At 39.6% G+C, this 20,237-nt stretch overlaps 1 protein-coding gene across 6 annotated transcripts in view; it reads right to left on the bottom strand.

The window, feature by feature from the left end:
* The window catches only part of Nt5c3a (5'-nucleotidase, cytosolic IIIA), a 46,731-nt gene that overhangs the window by 14,311 nt on the left and 12,183 nt on the right, over positions 1-20,237 (bottom strand). Inside the window, exons 1-3 of one of the 6 annotated variants that reach the window (XM_021657873.2) lie at positions 7,757-7,962; positions 4,163-4,298; positions 3,758-3,822 (exon numbers count right to left, since the gene is read on the bottom strand). The exons of 1 other annotated variant lie outside the window; for it this stretch is intronic. In XM_021657873.2, coding sequence (XP_021513548.1) covers positions 3,758-3,793 — 36 coding nt within the window. In that variant the 5' untranslated portion in view covers positions 3,794-3,822; positions 4,163-4,298; positions 7,757-7,962. Of the gene's footprint in view, positions 1-3,757; positions 3,823-4,162; positions 4,299-7,756; positions 7,964-20,237 lie in introns of those variants that run through there. 4 more of the 6 variants (XM_060379954.1, XM_021657875.2, XM_021657874.2 and 1 more) reach the window with 4 other exon arrangements.

The raw sequence follows: 20,237 nt of genomic DNA, 5'->3' as shown, positions 1-20,237 counted from the left end.
TCATTTGCAATGTATCAAACATTGGCACTGAGAACCAGACTTTCAAGAGTCTCAATAAGGGGAGGGGGAAATGGCTCAATTCATAAAGTACTTGCTGTAATTTCTGTGCTGGGATCCCTGGGCTTGCAATCAGCAAACTTTGGATTCAGTGAGAGACCATGGTTCACAAAAGTGAGGAGCAACTGAGGATGGTACCCAATGTTGACCTCTGGCCTCCACATGGATGCAGACACAAGGACCACAGTCCCCAGGCCTCAGTGGATTAAAATTTTTACAATGGATTAAAGGTTGTTGAAATATTTATTTAACAATATTTCCAGTACATAAGACAAGAATTAATTGGTATATTTCTTTCTTTCCTCATTCACCCTTATGTTTACATAATAAATACTGTGTGTCTACTTTGTGACACACCCTCCTGCTAGAGACTAGCTATCTACAGTGGGCCATATATATGGTGTGGACTTATATTTTGATGAGTACTAAGGACCACTGCTTCTCTGCAGGACCCCTTCTGAAGCTCCCTTACAAAAATCTTAGCTGGGAAGAGCATATATTGATTCAGGGTCTGAACTCATTGGAGCTGGTGAAATGGCTCACAACTGTAACTACTACTCCACGGGATTTAACCCTCTTCTGCCAGTCTCTGTGCCAACACTCACATGCAAGTACCCACTCTCCTACATACACATAAGTAATTTTAAAAATATCTTAAAAAAAAAACCACTCATACTAGTGTGAGTAAACAAAGGACTATGTTGTCATAATATTTTCACCAGGAAAATGGAGTGTTTTATTTCATACTGAACAAAATACCTTTCCTCAAGCAAGCCATACTCTTTAAGGTTAAGCCAACAAAAACAACACCTGGGTATGGTGGCACACACCTTTAACCCCACAGCACTTGGGAGGCAGAGGCAGGTAGATCTCTGAATTCAAGATTAATCTGGTCTACAGATCAAGTTCCAGGACAGTCAGGGCTACACAGAAAAACTCATGTTTTAGAAAAACCAAAGAAATAAAACCACTGGGTGGTGCCTATCAACCACCTGATTCTTTTTATTTATTTATTTTTTTAAATTTTTAATTTATTGTAATTAATTCATTTTTTATTCCAGCTGTAGCCCCATCTCTCACTCCCCCAACCCTCCTTCCTCTTTCTTCTCCTCCCATTCTCCTCCCCAAGTCCACTGATAGGGAGGTCTTCCTCCCCTTCCATCTGACCCTAGTCTATGAGGTTTCATCAGGACTGGCTGCATTGTCTTCCTCTGTGACCTGGTAAGGCTGCTCCTCTTCCTCAGCGGGAGGTGATCAAAGAGCAGGCCACTGAGTTCATGTCAGAGACAGACCCTGTTCCACTTACTAGGGTACCCACTTGGATACTGAGCTGCCATGGGCTACATCTGTGCAGGGGTCTATGTCCTTTCCATGCATGATCCTTGGTTGGAGTATCAGTCTCAGAAAAGACCGCTGTGCCCAGATATTTTGGCTCTGTTGCTCTCCTTGAAGAGCTCCTGTCCCCTCCAGGTCTTTCTATTTTCCTCTTTCATAAGATTCCCTGCACTCTGCCCAAAGTTTGGCTATGAGTCTCAACACCTGCTTCAACATCCTGCTGGGTAGAGTCTTTCATGGGTCCTTTGTGGCACCCTGATTCTAATCAGGAGTTCACGCACACTTTTACATTTGGTATACTATAAAACATTTTTTCTTTTCTTTTTTTAAATCAATTATAGGAACTGTTAGCCTCTTATTTATTTTCAGTATCAAGCAAATTGAGAACTCAACTTGCTTCAGAACTCTCACAGGCTATAAGATCATTCTTTCCCCTTCATTACTACATATCAGAGAGAAACAATGGCTGGAGTGTCATCCTTGCCTGTGCCTCTGAGAATGCACAACCATTCATTCCATGTAGATAAGCACTGAACACCATAGTGGCTCTGGAGGAACAGACTGGTTACAACAGGAAAAGGGCTGGCAGCGACACCCTCTATCAGGGTGGATGATACAGGTGAAAGAAATACAGAACAGTGGATGTGGCTCATGGGTAGAGTCCCAGTCAAACACCTGTGAAACCTAGGTTTAATCCCAGCTAAAGAAGAAAGGAAGAAACACATAGATAAAAATGACTTATACCATACTCCTTGGCTGAGACACACAGTTTAAGCTGATGTATATAAATCAAATATTACTGGGTTCATTAGAAGGTATATTCTTTATGGTTTATGAACTAGTTAAATAAAGAATAAAAGAGTATTTATTTATTTATGGCCTGGCATACCTTGTGTAGCTTAAGATGGCCTTGCTCTTGTGCAACCCTCCAGTGTCACTGTTTAGAACACTGGATTTTAGGTACATGCTACCATGCCTGGCTCCAAGAGTTTTATCGTCGGCAATATGGGAAGTTACGGCATTTTTTCTCCAGTGTACAGATGAGACATACTCCTTCCATGGCCACGTACCGCTCTATACAGAAGACAGTTGTTTCCCAGGCACTACCAGGAACTTCACACACCTTTTGCCACACATAAGGTTGGTAGTTTCACACTGTGTCTTTACATAATAGTTTTTTTTTTTTACATGATAGTCTTATGGAGTCCAATTGGCTTCAAACTAATTATGTAACCAAGAATGACCTTGAATTCCTGATCCACCCCCACCCTCCCCTGCCCAGCACTGAGATTACAAGCAGGTACTACCACATCTTGGTTTTAAGTACTGTTGAGGACTGACTGAGAGCTTCCTGGATGTTAAATAAGCACTCTACCAACTGATCAACATCCCCAGCCATTTTGCACCCTTGAAAAACTCCTTTTTATGTCTGCTTGCCTGACCTGCCAGCCTCCCCATCCATCCATCCATCCATCCATCCATCCATCCATCCATCCATCCATCAACCCACCCACCCATCTCTCTATCTCCTGTAGTGTGTGTAGGTTAGAGAACAACTTTTAGGAGTCAGCTCTTTCCTTCCATTACATGAGTCTCAGGGATTGAACTCAAGTGAACTTTTTGCTTGGTGGCAAAAGCCCTTATCCCTGAGCCTTTTCAGTGGCCCCGAATGCCTGTCCCTTTAAAGCAGACTTAAAATATTTCATTCTGAATGGCTTAAATAAGAGTGCCAAGGAATACAGAAAAGAATGAGAATCTGAGTGTGGTAGAGCATGCCTGTATTTCAGCCCTCAGGAGACAGAAGCAGAACCAGGAGCCCAAGCATCATTGGCTACAAAGTGAGTTCAACCATCCTGGGCTATGCAAGAGCCAGCCTCAAAAAACAAAACTCCAAACCAAACATACAAAGAAAAAAATAAAGTGTATGTAATGCTAGGCATGGAGGCATATACCTGTCATCTTAGTATGTCAGCATTACACCTGACAGAAGGATGGATACACCTGGTTATGAGAATGTATCCCTAAGATATACAAAGACTCTATCTTCAAACAAAGTAAACAAACAAACAAACAAACAAACAAAAAAAAACAAACCCGAAAAACCAAACCAAAACAGAAACATTCCCAGAACCTAGCCATCAGCTTATGTTAAGAACTAGAAAATGCATTACATTCTAGCAAAACAATTTCCATTATTTGAGAGTCAACTCAGGAAGTTCTTGAGATTTTATTCTCTGTGTGCCAAGCATTGTGGAAAAAAAAAAATCCTATGTAAAATCTCAGTCACACCATTACATAGTTAAAGAGAGAAGAGTGGAGAAGATTCAACCTTTACAGGTGGAGCTGGAAGTATGTGCATACCCACCATTTTCAAAAGGGCAGCAGACTCCTGATTAGTCATTTCTTGGTTATCCAATCTTCTGGATTTCCCTAGGTGATGTCACAGTAAGAGAGAAGGAAAAAAGGTACATGTGACACACTTACATTTGAGGCTCTTAATGTATGCTAATGACACAGGAAGATAGTATTTTAGTATAATTTAAATACCACGGATTTCAGGCTTCATGCTCAGCAAAGGAATTCCTCTATTAAGCAAAGTTTTAGGATGAAAATGTTGTTACCAAGAGTTGGAAACTCTCTTCTAAGAACAAAAATAGCACTAAGAGGTTTGAATATGGAGGTAAAATGGACAACACATTTGCAATAGCATACTCTACTGGAAGATTTGTTAAAACAAAAAAAACAAAAACAAAAAAAGACAGGGTCTCACTTGTCCAAGCTTGCTTTAAACTCCTGGGGATCGTCCGGCCTCAGCCTTCTTCTGCTCTGGAACTGCAGGTGTGAGCCACTATGCTTGACTTTGCAAAGATACTTTATCAATACTTCCTCTATACAAAGGGTGAAGCCTGTGAGAAAAGTGTGCTGATTGTGCCAAATTCATATAGGAATTAAAATAAAAGAAACATAATATACAAAGGTATTTTTCTTTAAAATTTTTTCAAACATATCTATTCACCCACTGTGTCTCATCAGTGTCACCCACATATGTACATGCACGGAGTTGTCAACTGGAGTGTGGGAATCTACCTGTGATTAAGCACATAAAGAAAAGGGATCTCCTCCAACAGCCTTCTTCCACTGTCAATAGCTCCTCAGCTAGAGGTGAGGCTGAGGGAGCCCTTCCAGCTCCGTACTAAATTTTCTTATGTTAAAATCTTCCTTCTTGTGTAAATCTGTGTTGTGTTTGCACTTAGCAAAGGATTTGGGACAATGCCAGTATATGTGTTTGTCAAATGAAATGAGCATTTTTAGGAGGCTGCTGGGTGAAGCTTATATTCATTAAAACAAAGAAAATATCTTTATCATTATTCTGGTTTTGTCTTATAGTATAGATCTTATAAAAAAATGACTAATTTTTTTTTCCCCATAATGACTTTGCTTTTACTTTACTCCAGGTAAATAAACATTTAAGGATCAAACACTCTGTTTTAGAAGAGCCACTTAGGGCCGGTGGTGGAGCTCAGTGGTAGAAACTTGCCTAGAGTGCAGTCATGGACTTGATCTTCAGCACAACAAACACATAAACAAATACATATTAAGAAAAAAGTCAGTGGGGGCCGAAGAGATACCTCAGCCACTAAGCATGTGCACTGCTCTTGGCAGAGGACCCAGGTTTATTTCCAGCACCCACAACTGACTATAAATTTAGTTCCAGGGGATCCTATATGCCCTTCTAGGGCACCTACACACACTTAAAAATAATAAAAATATTTATTTATTTTTAAAGAAAAATGTCATAAGATGGTCCTATGCCTCTTCAAAAACTGATGCTTCTTGAACTCTCACAAACAAAACAGCGATCAATAAAAGATTTGACAATGGTCTGCTTTCTTCCTCCACCCCCCTCCTCTGACAGGGTTTTGATATATAGTGCTGGTGTCTCCAAATTAATGGCAATCCTTCCACCTTATCGTTGTAATTACTGGGATTCTAGGCAAACAACAATCACACCCTGCAGCTGCTGGCTTTCAGTAAGTCACGTGCGCTCTGCTAAAGTCAACCCGAGAGCTTTCCTTCTTCCCAGTGCTTACTAATCTGACCGAATTTAACTTCCACTCATCAAAGTAAACCTGTGTGAACATGAAACTGCAGTCCCAAACCTCACTTTCAGACCTGTATGCTTACAGAGTGTAGACACACACAGGCACAGATGCCAGCATTCTGGGACTATCTGAAAGAAGATACTGAACATCAGAGCAGAGTATTTTTAACCAACGATCTGTAAACCTATACCTGGTGCATACAAAGTTCTAGCTTGTTCTGCCAATGTCATCTGTGGCAGATGTGGCTTCAAGACGAGAGCTGTTGGAAAAAACACATCAAGTACAGAAGACACGTTCAAAAATAGAAAGCTCTACCCTTGAACTATCTTCGATGGAAGTTTTAAAGCCTTTAAATCTGTAAGCTTAAAACATGAACTAGAAAATTATGAAAACTAGAAAACAATTACTTTGCGTACTTTCAGTATGAGCTTAAGGTTTCTAATGGTGTTAACACAAGAATGTGTAGAACAAAGATAAAGAATGAAGCAAGAGGTAAGAACTTCAGTTAAATTTGTTCCATAAGAATTTTAGTTACTGTATGTCATTCTGAAGCTGTAGTTTTATCAACAAAATGGGTATGTCTACATAAGCAATTTACTTTCTTTAAAACAAAGCTTAAAGCATCTGAGTGTAAACTGAATACTTTTAAAGGCTGTTTTACTCTGCTTTATAGGAAAGTAGACAATATAATTAATTAACATAGCATTTAAGTTATGACTGTGTTTTAATTTTGATGCTTGCAGAAACATGAAAATTACACTGATAAGGTAATAAAATTGTATGTAGTGAACTGTGTATTTCACATGAGGAAAGCTACATCTCCCACTCACTATAATATGGAAAGGGCTCTGGCAACAGTATTAACTGTCCCCGTTAAATTCATTGTTATTTATTGGACCTTTGTCAACTAACCAATACTATTTGTCTTAAGTTTGGTGTATTAAAATGTTAAATTTCTTAGGGTAATTATCAAATGGAAATAAAACTATAAATTCACTTTCAATAAAGGAGTGTAATAATTTCCTTATTGCATGTAAATAATTCTCCCCAGACAGAAATAAACATACACAAGGTGCAAAGTGAAACATTCTCGGAACAGACAATAAACAAAACTGAAACTGAACAGCTGAAGGTGTAGGAGGAAACAGGCAGAAACTACAGAAACTCAAAGGCTGTCTACTTCAGGATGGGCACTTTATGCTCATTTTCTAAAGTGGGAAAACAACAGTAGGATTTTATGAATAATTGTGAAAACAAATAGTAAGCTTAGAATGTAGTCCTACAGCCTTCCACCTATATTGGTTCGTACCAAAAGCACTTTCAAGACCAATAAGCCAAGCCACATGAAAATTATGTTGCTGGCCCTGAACATACTCTGGAGTTCTTCCTGTCCTATTCCTTCCTTAGAACAACAGCACAGGTAACAACAGTATCCACCAAACCTAAGTAAGCTGCTTATACAACAGTCTGTTGCATGGTCGAATTTTAAAAATAACCTATATTAAACTTGAAAAATGCAATTATTTAAATCTGATGCTGAGCCAGGCACAATGTACGAAGCAATCAGGAGGTTAGAGGCCAGCACAGACTAAATTATAAGACCCTGTCTCAAAAAGAAATCTGACATAGCCACAGTATTCTAGATTTTACTATAATATATAAATTCTGTGTTTTAAGAATGTGTTTTTGGAGGTTCTGGGTATCCAACCCAGTACCTATATATGGCAGGCAAATGGTTTACCACTGAACTACATCTCAGTCCTTACATGTCTGAATGTTAATTTTCAGTATGCTAATTATTACATTAGAGACCTAGTTTTCATCAATTCATAAAATACATCAGTATAACCTCAGTCTAGAAGATCCTGTACGACTCAAAGGCATGAAAATTAATCTTTATTACCAGCAATAATAGACTCATGTGGCTTTCTGCAAAATTAAGTCACATAGCAACTGGTAGTTGCTAGCCCCTTCTGAGAGTACTTCGTTTTTGCCTAACATCTGCATGTCTAAAATAAGAAATCTTTAAAATCTGACTAGATAAAATGTAGATGGTGGGTCTAAGATATCTCAAAGTTTTACATATTTATACCTTTGCAAACTACAAAGAATTTTACACTTTACTACATTAGACTAATCTACTTTTATTTTCTACTCTGTATTTTTAAATGGCCAAAGTTTCAGTAAGATAAAGAACCAAACAAGAACCACAGCAAGTTAAATACAAGAAACTCATGTCTTCCAGAACAGCGAGTACTTACTCTGAAGGTAACTGGACCAGCTACGGCAGCACCAGCAAAAGAAAATTCTTCCTGTCTGAGAAGCCCTAATATAGCACAAGGTGCAAGGAGGGCGGCTCCCAAGCCTTGACTAAGCCTTACGCAAACAGTCCTGTGACGCACACGGAACAGTGCTGCTGTATTATGCTATGGGTGACAGCCTTGCTGGCTCTCAGCTCGATACCATTTAGTTTACAGAACTTAACTAGCTGGGGAAACATGATGGCTAAGAGCAAGCAGCTCACGCTGCGAGCAACTGCTCTGCAACCTAAGAAGGAACTGTTAGGCGTAACTCTTAAAGCACTCCTTTCCTGTTTCCTACTGCACTGCACTGTGAAGTGTGCAGACTTCTGGTAGGTGCTATATTTCAAGACAAATGAAGTTTGGTTGCTGGATCCGGAAGGCAGATAGGGGGCTGTTTGTTGTTCAATTTGACACGGAATTCTAGTTGTTGTTGTTTTTTTTTTCTTTTTCATTTATTACAATTTATTCATTTTGTATAGCAGCTGTTTTTAAATGAAAACAGTTCTAAGAGTGGTGCGTGGTAGTGTGGGTACGCAACAGTGTACCTGTATCCAGTGTCACCAAACTGTATGCTTAAACATGATAAAATGGTACCTCTTGGATTATGCATATATTATTCCAGTGAGACTTCAAGTGGCTTTCACATTTTCTTCATATTTTCAGCAGCTTTTCTTAAATTTTAATAAAACTATGCCAAAAAAAGGAAGACTATTCTAAAACTGGAAAATGCAGGTATAATGGTGTCCACTTGTAGTCTCAGCTATTCAGAAAGTGAGGCAGGAAAATCACTGGGTCTATGTGGGCCAGCCTGGGTAACACCAAATGAAGGTTTTATTGATGTTATTAAAAAAAGAAGGGAATGAGATAAAATGTTTTTCTTTGAAAACAGAAACAGTCTAGCTTTTAAACTGAGCAGCTGGATGGCAAATACAAGAAACTCATGTCTTCCAGAACAGCGAGTACTTACTCTGAAGGTAACTGGACCAGCTACCAGCTAATACTGCACCAGGACCCGCTAGATAAGGTAGAACATGGCCTCTGGGAAGCTTTATCACCAGGAACACGGTTAAGCTGTACACACGTAAATACATTTTTCTTTTGTCACTCTACTGTGTTCAGAGAAATCTAATGCCATGGTATATTTTAGTAATTAAACTTTGTGAAGTAGCAAGCTTTCTTTCTTCTTTCTTTCTTTCTTTCTTTCTTTCTTTCTTTCTTTCTTTCTTCTTTCTTCTTCTTCTTCTTCTTCTTCTTCTTCTTCTTCTTCTTCTTCTTCCTTTCTTTCTTTCTTTCTTTCTTTCTTTCTTTCTTTCTTTCTTTCTTTCTTTCTTTCTTTCTTTCTTTCTTTCTTTCTTTCTTCCATTTTTCCAGAGAAAGGATCTCAATATATTGCTCAAGCTAGGCCCAGGTGATCTCCATGTCTCCTCAGCCTCTCCAGGAGCAAGAATTGTCAACTACAAGGCCACATTGCCATAAGAGCTTTTGGGCTGCCCTTTTTTTTTTTTTTTGGGTGTGTGTGGGGGGTGGTGGCAGATGGGGAATACAAGGTCTTGCTACATAGCACTGCATAGCACTGCCTGTCCTTAAACGTTCTATGTTTGTCCTCAGACTCACTGACATCCCACTACCACCCTGTGCTGGCTGGGTGTGCAAATCTGTACATCTAGTGGTCGGGATGGTGGCTTGTATAGGCCAGAGGTCATCTTCCGGTGTCTTCCTCAATTGCTCTCCTCCTTAAACAGAGACTGTCACTTGAACCCAGAGTTTGCTTATTCAGCCAGGCTCGCCAGCCAGCTTGACTTGCATCCCTGCCATCTGCCTCCTTGGTACTGGGATTACAGGTGTGCTACCTACCACACCTACTTGGCGTTTATGTGGGTGCTGGGACTCCTAATTCCAGTCTTGTGTGGCAAATGCTTTATCCACTGAGCCATCTCTCCAGCACAAGGCACTGCTATCTTATTATAATAAGATTTAATAAGGCTCATTAACAAAACATTTCTCCATGAGGAAGACCTATCATATGTAATTACTGATGGGAATTTAAGGACAGCAAACAAAAAAATGCTAACTAATCTGCCCTAAATTACCTTCTTTAACAAAGAAGTTTTGGAGTTATACTTCCACACCTTCTTAGAGAAATATTTAGAAGTATTACTGAAATCTGTAGATATAAACATTCCTTTGACATACCATTTAGTGCCTAATAATTTATACTACGGAAATACAGCCTGCACAATCAGGTTCTGTGTTTAATCGCATTTTTTTTTCCTGTACCTAACAGATCTAAGATGGTGGCACACAGGGGATGGGGAGGTGGTTCAGGTGGTAAAGTGCTCGCCTAACAAGCTGAGTCATCTGAGTTTATGTCCTCAGCATCTCCACAAAAATGGCACAGAGTGGCCCACAGCAGAATTCTAGTTCCAGGGAAGCAGAAACTGACAGGTCCCCAGGTGGTTGACTCGCCAGCCAGCCAAAGCCCAGGTTCACTGAGAGATCTTATGGATCTCAGAAATAAGGATGGATAGCAACTGTGGGAGACCTGACAAAGATATAGGTTGTAGATTTGCTTGTAGTATTTAAGAAACTTCAAGCATTTATAACAGCAAAACCTAGTTCATTCTTAACATAGAAGAGAGGTGGGTGTAGTGATAAGTGTATGTAATCCAGCACTTTGGAGGTAGAGGCAGGGAGATGAGGAATTCGAGGTCATTTTCCCATGAAGAGTTAGAGGCCAGCCTAAGCTACAGGAGATACTGTCTCAAAAACAAAACAAGGAACAGTAAAAAAATGTAAAACAGAGGATAGGTATGAGGTGGGGCTGAAGCTGAGAGGAAGAGTCTGTTTAGCATGAACAGAGCCCTGGGCCTAGCCCCAGAACTACGAACACAACAAAACTGAACACACTGTGGCACACACATGAAATACAGAAGTATGAAGCTTTTAGAAATGATCATTGCTGGATGTGATGGTTCAAGCTGGCAATCCTAGTACTTGGGAAGAAGGAGCAGGTGGGTTACTGTCCCAGGCCAGTAGATGCTACAGTAAACCCCTGTCTTAGAAACAAGAAAACAAAAGATTGTAAGTGGCTAAAATTTACTAGCTTCTGCTGTGGGTGTGGCTCAGTACACAGGATGACTGCACAGAATATGTGAGGCCTTGGTTTGAGTCTAAGCAGTGAAAAAATAAGTAACTAAAGAACATGAGTAAATTAGTAAACGTTACTGAATTCTAAGTATGTGGACATTCCTCCCCTTATATCCCTGTCACCCTGCATATCACATGTCACTATTCTTGTATTTCCTAAGTGAGTTAAGGTGTACAGCTGCCAAGGAGCAGCAATAGATCCAGGACAGGAAGCATAGGAAATCTAAAATAGGACACGTGATTGGATCCATGTCAGCACTAACAGCCCACTTTTATACAGAGTTTTAGAAAATAAATGATTTTCTTGAGAAATAAATGGTATGTTTAAACATGAGAGTTAGCAGCAAGTAGCATTAATCTTGTCCATAATCAGAAAAGCTGAAGAGTATCCTGGCCAATTACGTATCAAGACCTGTATCGGGAGCCAGATACTTCACAGCACACCCAATCTTCAAAGTAGAGGCAGAAGAACCACAAGTTCCAGGCCACAAAGGTTTCTGTAATGTCAGTCCTGAAACATCAAATGCCCTTGACAGGAGGTCTAATCCAAGGAGGTTAGATTGAGAGAAGTTGATACACCTTCCCATCTTTACAGTAAAGCAGTATGGAATCTGGGGAAACAAAGCCACTTACAGCCTTTATGTGTAATAAGACTTATGTACAGAAGTTTCAATTGTATGCCACAGAAAGTAGTGATTTAATGACTCCAACTTCTAGACACTTCCAATAGGACTGATGTTCATAGGACCATACAGAGACTAGTAGCACACACAAGACCTGCCCAGGTTTCAGCCAGAAGGGTTTTACCCCTAACCAAAAAGCTATTTGAAATCGACTCCCTTTGGCAAAGGGAAAAGCAATTTTCTCCAGTGATGTGCCACTGGGTATATCATGACACTTCAGAGAAGGGTTCGTGCTCAGGAGTAGCTGGCCAATACGAAACAAACTCAGTGGTATTTTTGTGGACCTTTTGTTTCATTTAATTTTGTCTTACTGGTCTTTTGTTTTTTTACTTTGTTTTGAATTGTGTGTGTGTGTTTTGTTTAGAGATAGAAAGGAAAAGGGAGAGAGAATATGAATGAGAATGGACAAGAACAAAGTAGAGAGAGTAGGGAAGTACAGGATCTGGAGGAGAGAAGTGATCGAAAGCTATTGTATGTAAAAATTATTTAAAAACAAATAAATAATTTTAGGGGCCGGGGATGTACCTGAGTGGCCTAGCATTCATGAAGCCCTAAATTTAAACTCCAGAACCACAAAACAAGCAACACAAGTTCAGTTTTATTTCAAATAGAGTCTCCACTGTTTTCTGAGAAGAGCTAGAAAAAAGCTGGAAGTCACAAACGTGGCTCTTGAGCAGTGGAGTGAACTTTCACCTCTGCCCTGTGACTGGCCTGGCTGAAACCACCCACTTCCCTCCTCATAGCAAGCACTAGATGAGGAATTCCCATGCCAAAGGACAGGACTAAAATATCTGCTGCCTTATTTTCTCCCACTCTGACACTGTAACTAGGCATTTGTTTATTTTACTAGTAAGTCTGGTTATCTTTATCAATAAAGAAAGTGATATCCACTTGCGTATTTGAGTAACTACTCAGAACTTTTCATGGTTTGCCACTAAAAAGTTTCTTACCGCTGGTCAGCCCTGAAAATACAAGGAGGACCGGAGTTCAGTTCCTAGAACTCCCATTTTAAAAGCTGGTGGTACACATTCTTGTAATCCTCGTAGCTCAGTGGCCAGCAGCTGAGCCTACTTGGTAAACTGGCTGGTGGGTTATAAGGAGCCTATGAATTCATCTCAACAGGTATTAAAACTTTTCCCAAAACCTCAACTAAGTGACTTGAGATTTAATTTCCTTTGAGAAAGTCAAACACATTCTTTAACAGTCTTTCTTTTCTTTTAGTTAAAATCCTTTGCATGCTTCATGCTAAATGCACCATGCCCTGGTATTTCTAGATTTATATCACTCAAATTGTTTTTTATCCATCTAATTGTAGTTGAATCTCTGTGCATAAAACAGAACAACTTGGACTTTCTACAACACACAGTTTGTACTCTGCTCAAAAGAAACACTACAGCTACAAATTGATATTTTGTATAGGGCATATTAAATAAAAATGCTAAGGTTTTCCTATTTGTGCATCCTACCTGATACACCTAAAAGGAGAACATAAGAGACACTCACACACAGCAAGATTTTCATGGCTCCCAACAGCAACAACAGAGAGCTAGCATGGCTTAGTGTAAAAAACGTGTTTCAGTATGCAGGAGGCCCTGGGAAGACTGCTAGCACTAAGACAATTCACACCTATACTGGCAGCCCAGAGGCAGAGGTCACTGATTTTACAGGCTAGCTTCGGCTACATAGTGAGACTATAACAACACAAAAGCAGAAAAAGTACAAGAAGACAGAACAGGACTAATTCCATTTATAGATTCTAGAGTCTTAAACACAAGTGACAAACTAGAATGAGTGCTGTAATAGCCAATAGCCAATACAAGCAAGTCAGAATCAGTAAGAGATTAGAGATGAAGGACAGGCTCTCAGGTGACTTTCTCCCATTGTTTTCTGTAGTGACTGTCACTAGCATTACCTAGAAGCAGAAACGACCTATGTTTCAGACAGCTAGAATCAGCTGAAGTTAACAGACAGTTGTGCTAATAATTACAGTTTTACAAGTTAGGCAAATAATGCCTAATGTACTTGGTCCTAAGTCCATGCCCTCCACCCAAAGAGATTTAGTTTCCATATCTAGGGCTTTCCAGTTTCAGTTCCACTGCTGTCTCTCTTTTCTTTCCCTCGCTTTTTATCTTGCTTCTTCCTCCCCCCCCCCCCCGCCCTTTTTTTTAAAAGACAGGATTTCACTATGTAGCCCAGGGCAGCCTTGAATTTACTACCTTCCTTCCTTAGCTTTCCAAGAGCTGAGATTATGGTGCACCCTATACCATACCTAATTCCAGTCTTTTTAGTTTTTCTTTCTTTTTCACACTAACTACTGTCAGGGAGTTTCAGTTTTACATTTCAGCATGCTATAAGGCTTAGGAGTTCTCAAGTAATTCCTATCTGCTTCTATACGAATCCATCTAGTAACTCATTTGTTCTTTTAGAATTCTAACAGTTTGACAAGACAGACCTTGACAGATGTACTAACTAATCATTGTTTCCGAGACAGCTGAATTTAAGAATATGGTGGCTTGAGGGCTGGGGCAGTGGCTCAGCGGGAGAGAACCCTGCTGCTGTAGCAGAGGACTGGGTTTTGTTCCCAGCACCCGCATGGCAGCTCACAACAATCTGTTACTCTGGTTTTGATCTTATGCATGCACATGCAGGCAAAACACTCACATGTATAAATAATACTCATATACATAAATAAACCTTTTAAAATGTATTTAAAAAAACTGACATTTGTTGTTTTCTCAACAGGCTCAAGTAATTCTGTATCTTAAGCTCCAAGTAGCATGCCACAATTGCTTAGATTTTGCTATTCTTTTAATTAGTTAATTAATTAATTAATTATGTATACAGTATTCTGCCTGCATGCCAGAAGACGGCACTAGATCCCATTATAGATGGCTGTGAGTCATTATGTGGTTGCTGGGAATTGAACTCAGGACCTTTGGAAGAGCAGCCAGTGCTCTTAACCTCTGAGCCATCCCTCCAGCCCAGATTATGATATTCTTAATGCTGTCTCCAACCTAAATTCTCAAATAGAAGGGCATGTGGAGCAATATAAATGAGATGGTGTGATGTGACAAGGCAGAGACAACTAGGAGCACAGAGATCCTTTCAGGCCTCACTATCTAATTCCACTTACTTACAAGGAACTTGCCAAACAAATTAGCAACCCCTCATCAATTGGAAGAAAACTTTGTATCTTTAGTATTTTAGTAGATTTTTAAAAATGAAAGGTAGAGAAGGCAAACAGCATATAAAACAAAATGACAAAAAGGCAACTAAGTCTGTCATAATTGGGTGTTGTCATACTTGTTTAAAATTTATATCTTAATGGTTAAAGCAACTCTGAGGGTTTACATAAGAGTACACACAATCTTCCAGGCATGGTGACTCATACCTTCAGCCCCAACACTCAGGAGGCTCAAGCAGGCAGATCTTTGTAAGTATAAAGCCAAGGCTACATACATAGTGAAAAGAGATAGTGAAATCCTGTCTTGAAAGAAATACATAACCCTCAGACAATGAATGAACACAAAGAAAAAAAAATTAAAATACTTATCACTAGGGTCAGAGGTAGCTAGCTCAGTGTACAGCTCTTGCCTTGATGCATGTGCCTCAGCTTCTGAGTTCCTTCTCCAGCAACACAGAAACAGCGCAGAAACACTGGAAAGCAGCATCCACTGTGGGAGAAGCCCGCCACCTGCTGACAGAACACTGCACTATGTAGCTGTTCCTGATGGCTGGGGGTTTTGTTGCTTGCTTGTTGTATTTAATGACTTTGTTTATTTAAGTAAATTGCTAACTTATTTGTTTTTTTATTTTATTTATTTTTTAATTTATATATTTTTAATATTAATCACAGGTTATTTACTTTGTATCCCAGCTGTCGCCCGATCCCTCATTCCCTCCTAATTTCACCCTTCCCTTCCTTATCCCTGTCCCTTTCCAAGTTCACTGCTAGGGGAGGTCCTCCTCCCCTTCCACCTGACCCTAGCTTATCAGGTATCTTCAGGACTGGCTGCAATGTCCTCCTCTGTGGCCTAGCAAGGCTGTTCCTCCCTTGGGGGGCGTGGGAGGAGAAGGTAAAGGAGCCAGTCATTGAGTTCATGTCAGAAATAGTTCCTGTTCCCCTTACTAGGAAAACCCACTTGGATACTGAGTTACCATGGGCTACATCCAAGCAGGAGTTCTAGGTTATATCCATACATGGTCCTTGGTTGGAGAAACCATGCCCTGATATATTTGGTCCTTGTGGAGCTCCTGTCCTCTCCAGGTCATACTAACTCCCCCTTTTATCATATGATTCTCTGCATTCTGCCTAAGGTTTGGTTATGAGTCCCAGAATCTGCTTTGATAAGCTGCTATGTAGAGTCTTTCAGAGGCCCTCTGCGGTAGGCTCCTGTCCTGTTTCTTGTTTTCTTCTACTTCCCATGTCCATCCCATTTGTCTTTCTAAGTGAGGTTTGATCATCTTACCCAGGGATCACTTTCTTGTTTATCTTCTTTAGGTGTACATATTTTAGTATATTTATCCTATCTTATAAGAACTATATAAGTGAGTATATACCATGTGTGTCTTTCTGCTCCTGGGATACCTCACTCAGGATGATCTTTTTTAGACCCCACCATTTGCCTGCAAATTTCATGATTTCCTTGTTTTTAATTGCTGAGTAGTATTCCATTGTGTAAAAGTACCACAATTTCTGTAAGCATTCCTCCATTGAGAGACATTTGGGTTGTTTTCAGGTTCTGGCTATTATGAATAAAGCTGCTACAAACATGGTTGAGCAAATGTCCTTGTTGTGTATTTGAGCATCTTTTGTTTGTTTAATTAAATTGTTAACTTATTTGTTTTAGAGACAGAATCTCACTATGTAATCCTGGCTGGTCTGGAACTCACAGAGCTCCATTTGCCTCAGCCTCCCAAGTGTCACCTGCCAGAGCATGGCTGAGGCAAAACAATGCCTCAGGTAAGATTCTCATACTACATTTACAGAACTGGTGAAAATGCCAGTGTTAGCCTGAGGCATGATATGTAGTTTGGAGCTACAGGGAAAGAAAAGAAAAAAGAAACGAGAAAAGAAAAAAGAAACGAGAAAAGAAAGGGCCACCTCACTCTCTTGGGTTCTGGTTTAAATATTTTGCTGGCTGACGCCCATGAACTTCAACATAATAGACTAGGCCACCTGGGAAAGGACAGTAATCATCTTTTTGAGAAGCATCACAAACTGTTAAATGGCTAATGAACCACAGTCCAGCTCCCTGTCACCCATGCATAGGTAGGGTTCCTTTCATCAGTGACTTTTCCTGATGCTTTGGTTTTACTGTTTTGGCTCTTGTTCTTCTTCCTCTTCCTTCTCCTTGTTATGCTGAGACAGTATCTCATGCAGGAGCTGATGTTAGCCTGGAAGGCATATGTAGTCTAGAGTAGCCTAGAATTTGTAGAAATCATCCTGCTTCAGCCTCCTAAGTACTAGGATTATGGTCATGAGACAGCAACCTAGCCTTGATAAATGTTTCTTGTTGAACCACAAGCTTGCGCAATGTACCCAGTAAGTCTCCTTTTCAAGAACAGAATTCTTTAGATGAGAAACATAACTATAACAGCATGTCCCCCATGTCTCTCCCTCACCCTGTCCAATTTAAACTTAGTTGAAGGTTAACTAGCTTTAGAGAACCTAAATCAATCCCAGTTCTTGGGAGTCTTAACAGGATTGCAAGTTTGAGGTCAGCCCTGACTATACAGTGAGTTTAAAAATAGTCTGGACTACATAGCAAGAACCTGTCAAGAAACAAACAAACAAACAAACAAACAAAAAACCCCCCAAAAACCACCAAATCACAATGTACAGTTATTGCTGAGGCACCTTCGGCACCAGCAGAGGCCTTTGGGCTCTGAAGGGAATCCCTTCTAAGTTGCACAGTGGGCAACAAAACCAGCCCTCAGCAGGCTTAGGCAGGATGACTGCAAATTTCAGAGCATATATGGCTGTATAGACCGTCTCTCAAACTAAAATAATGAAGAAATAACTAAATAAAAATTAAGATCAGATAATTATGGGCACTAGTACTCAACAGCAGAAAGTACTTGCTTAGCACACACCAGTCCCTGAGTTCCATTCCAAGCACGGCCAAATTTTATGTATATTAATTATCTCTAAATGATTTCAATGCTTAAATCACTTTTAAAGCAAGAAAGGCAAATAAGAAAAGGATTTTGCCTCAAAAAAAATCAACCTATAATAAAAAATGAGTCTACATATAAAAAAAAAAGAAAAGGATTTTGCGTTAAATCATACAGGGAACATTTCAGCTACTAGGAAAATTAAGGCTAAGTCAAAAACCTTTGTGAAGACTTTTTACAGTTCTACAAGTTGAAGCTCTGTTCTTTCTCTTCTTTTTCTCTCTCCCTCTTTCCCTCCCATTTTCTGAGACAAAGTTTCATATAGTTGGTGACGATCTTGAACCTGTAATGGTGATGGCAATACGAGTATGTGGCATAACACCTGGTTTATATGGTGATGGGGATCGAAACCAGGGCTGCCTGTATTCCAGGTAATGCTCTGCAACACAGCTACAGTCCCAGACTCCAAGATTATTTTAATTTCTGCTCCCCACCTCTAGATTTTAGTATATACTCAGAGAAAAACATCCTAGATCTTTATTATTTATAAAATCCATCCTAGATCTTTATTATTTATGTTATTTTAAAACACACACACACACACACACACACACACACACACAGATTCTTCAGCTAGTTTACTACCACACTTGCCATCAGAGAATGCAAAATAAAACTATATTGAGATTCCATCTTACCCCAATCAGAATGGCAGTCATTACAAAAATAGCAACAAATGCTGCTGTGGACAAAGAACTGTTGTCCATTCTGCTGGAAATGTAACCTAGCCCAGCACTAAGAAAATGAGTTTGAAGAGTTAAAAAAAAAAATCAACAACCCAAAAAACTGCAACCCAATTACAACCTAGTCCCCTTTGAACAGTGCAAATTATTTCCAATGAAGAATGCAGCAATACAGGAAAAAAAGAAAAGAAAAGAAAAGAGAGAGAGAGAGGGAGAGAGGGAGGGAGGGAGAGAGGGAGGGAAGGAAGGAAAGAAAGAAAAAGGAAGGAAATCCGACTAATGCCTGAACCCCAGGTGTAGAAGTTGCAATACAAAACCTAAGAAAAATGAAAACAAGGTAGCATGACTCTTTAAAAGTTACTAACCACAAATTAACATCCTCCAACAGGTATAAATTAGGTATAATCTTAAAGAAGGAATTCAAAAGGATGATTATCATCCTATCCTGATGCAGAGACTAAGAACAGAACAAATATTTCTCCGTATAATAAAGGCTAAATGCATTCATCTAGGACCAACCTTATACCAAAGGGAGGAAAAACAATGCATTTCCACTAAAATTAGAACTAAGACAGAAGTTTGTACTTTCTCTACACTTAATATATACAGCACTTTAAGTCTTAGCTTAGACAAAAGAAGGAAATAAAAGAGACACAAATAGGAAAGGAAGAAGCCAAAGTATCCTTATTTTCAGGGAATATGATTCTATGTATAAAGATTACAAAGGCCCCATCAGAAAACTCTTAGCATTAATAAGCACTTTCAGTAAAATATGGGTATACAAGATTAACACACAAAATCAGTAGCTCATCTATATACCAATAACAAACAGGCTAATAAAGAAATCAGGGAAGCAATCCCATTCACTGTTGCATCAAAAGGTGACACTTGCATCAAAAGGAGACACTTGTAGCTGAAGAGATGGTTCAGCAGTTAAGAGCACTGGCTGCTCTTCCAGAGGACCTCAGTTCAGTTCCCAGCACCCATACCCAGGCAGTTCACAAAGCCTGTAACTCCATCTCCAGGGGATCTGATGCCTTCTTCTGGCTTCTGAAAGCATCTGCACATGCAGACATGCACGCAGCCACGCACGCGCGTGCACACACACACACACACACACACACACACACTTAAAAATGAAATATTTTTAAAGTAAATATCTTGTAATAAATCTAAAGAATAAAGTGAAAGTTCTGACACCTTTAAAACCCAAGTGATTCTTTAAGCAGAGGGTTGGCTGAGCATGCATATTTGTATGTACTGTAAAGAGACTAGGACAGGCGGATCAAGTGAGCCCAGCTCAGACTATAGTCATAAGACTCTTCAAAAAATAAATAAAACCCAAGAAACAAAAACTTCAGACTGCTGGTTTTCTGCTTCAGATTTTATAAATGAGACAGGGCTACATAATTTACATTCCTTAAGTCACTAGCAACTGGGAGAAGTGCATTTAAAAATAATGCTCCCTGATCTCTGGTTGCCATGAGTTGTGTAAGCAGCTTGTGTGAGCCTTAGCCAGGTGGTAAACACTGCTCTGCTAAGGAAAGACATGTCTACCTTTCAACCCCCAATCAATGGTTATATACAAATGTTAATACAAATATGAAAAGGGGAAGGATGTAAAGAATGTTTGAATGAATTAAAATATTAGGAGTTAGCTTGAAACTAGTATTCACACAGATGAATACACAACAAAAGGAACAAGAAAGAAAAAACCAATTGTTTCAGGAAGTAATTCTAAACTCACTA

The sequence above is a fragment of the Meriones unguiculatus genome, chromosome 3 (assembly GCF_030254825.1).
Source record: "Meriones unguiculatus strain TT.TT164.6M chromosome 3, Bangor_MerUng_6.1, whole genome shotgun sequence".
NCBI lineage: Eukaryota > Metazoa > Chordata > Mammalia > Rodentia > Muridae > Meriones > Meriones unguiculatus.
The sequence above is the reverse complement of the archived record's forward strand: the minus strand, read 5'-3'. Positions and strand labels throughout refer to the sequence as shown.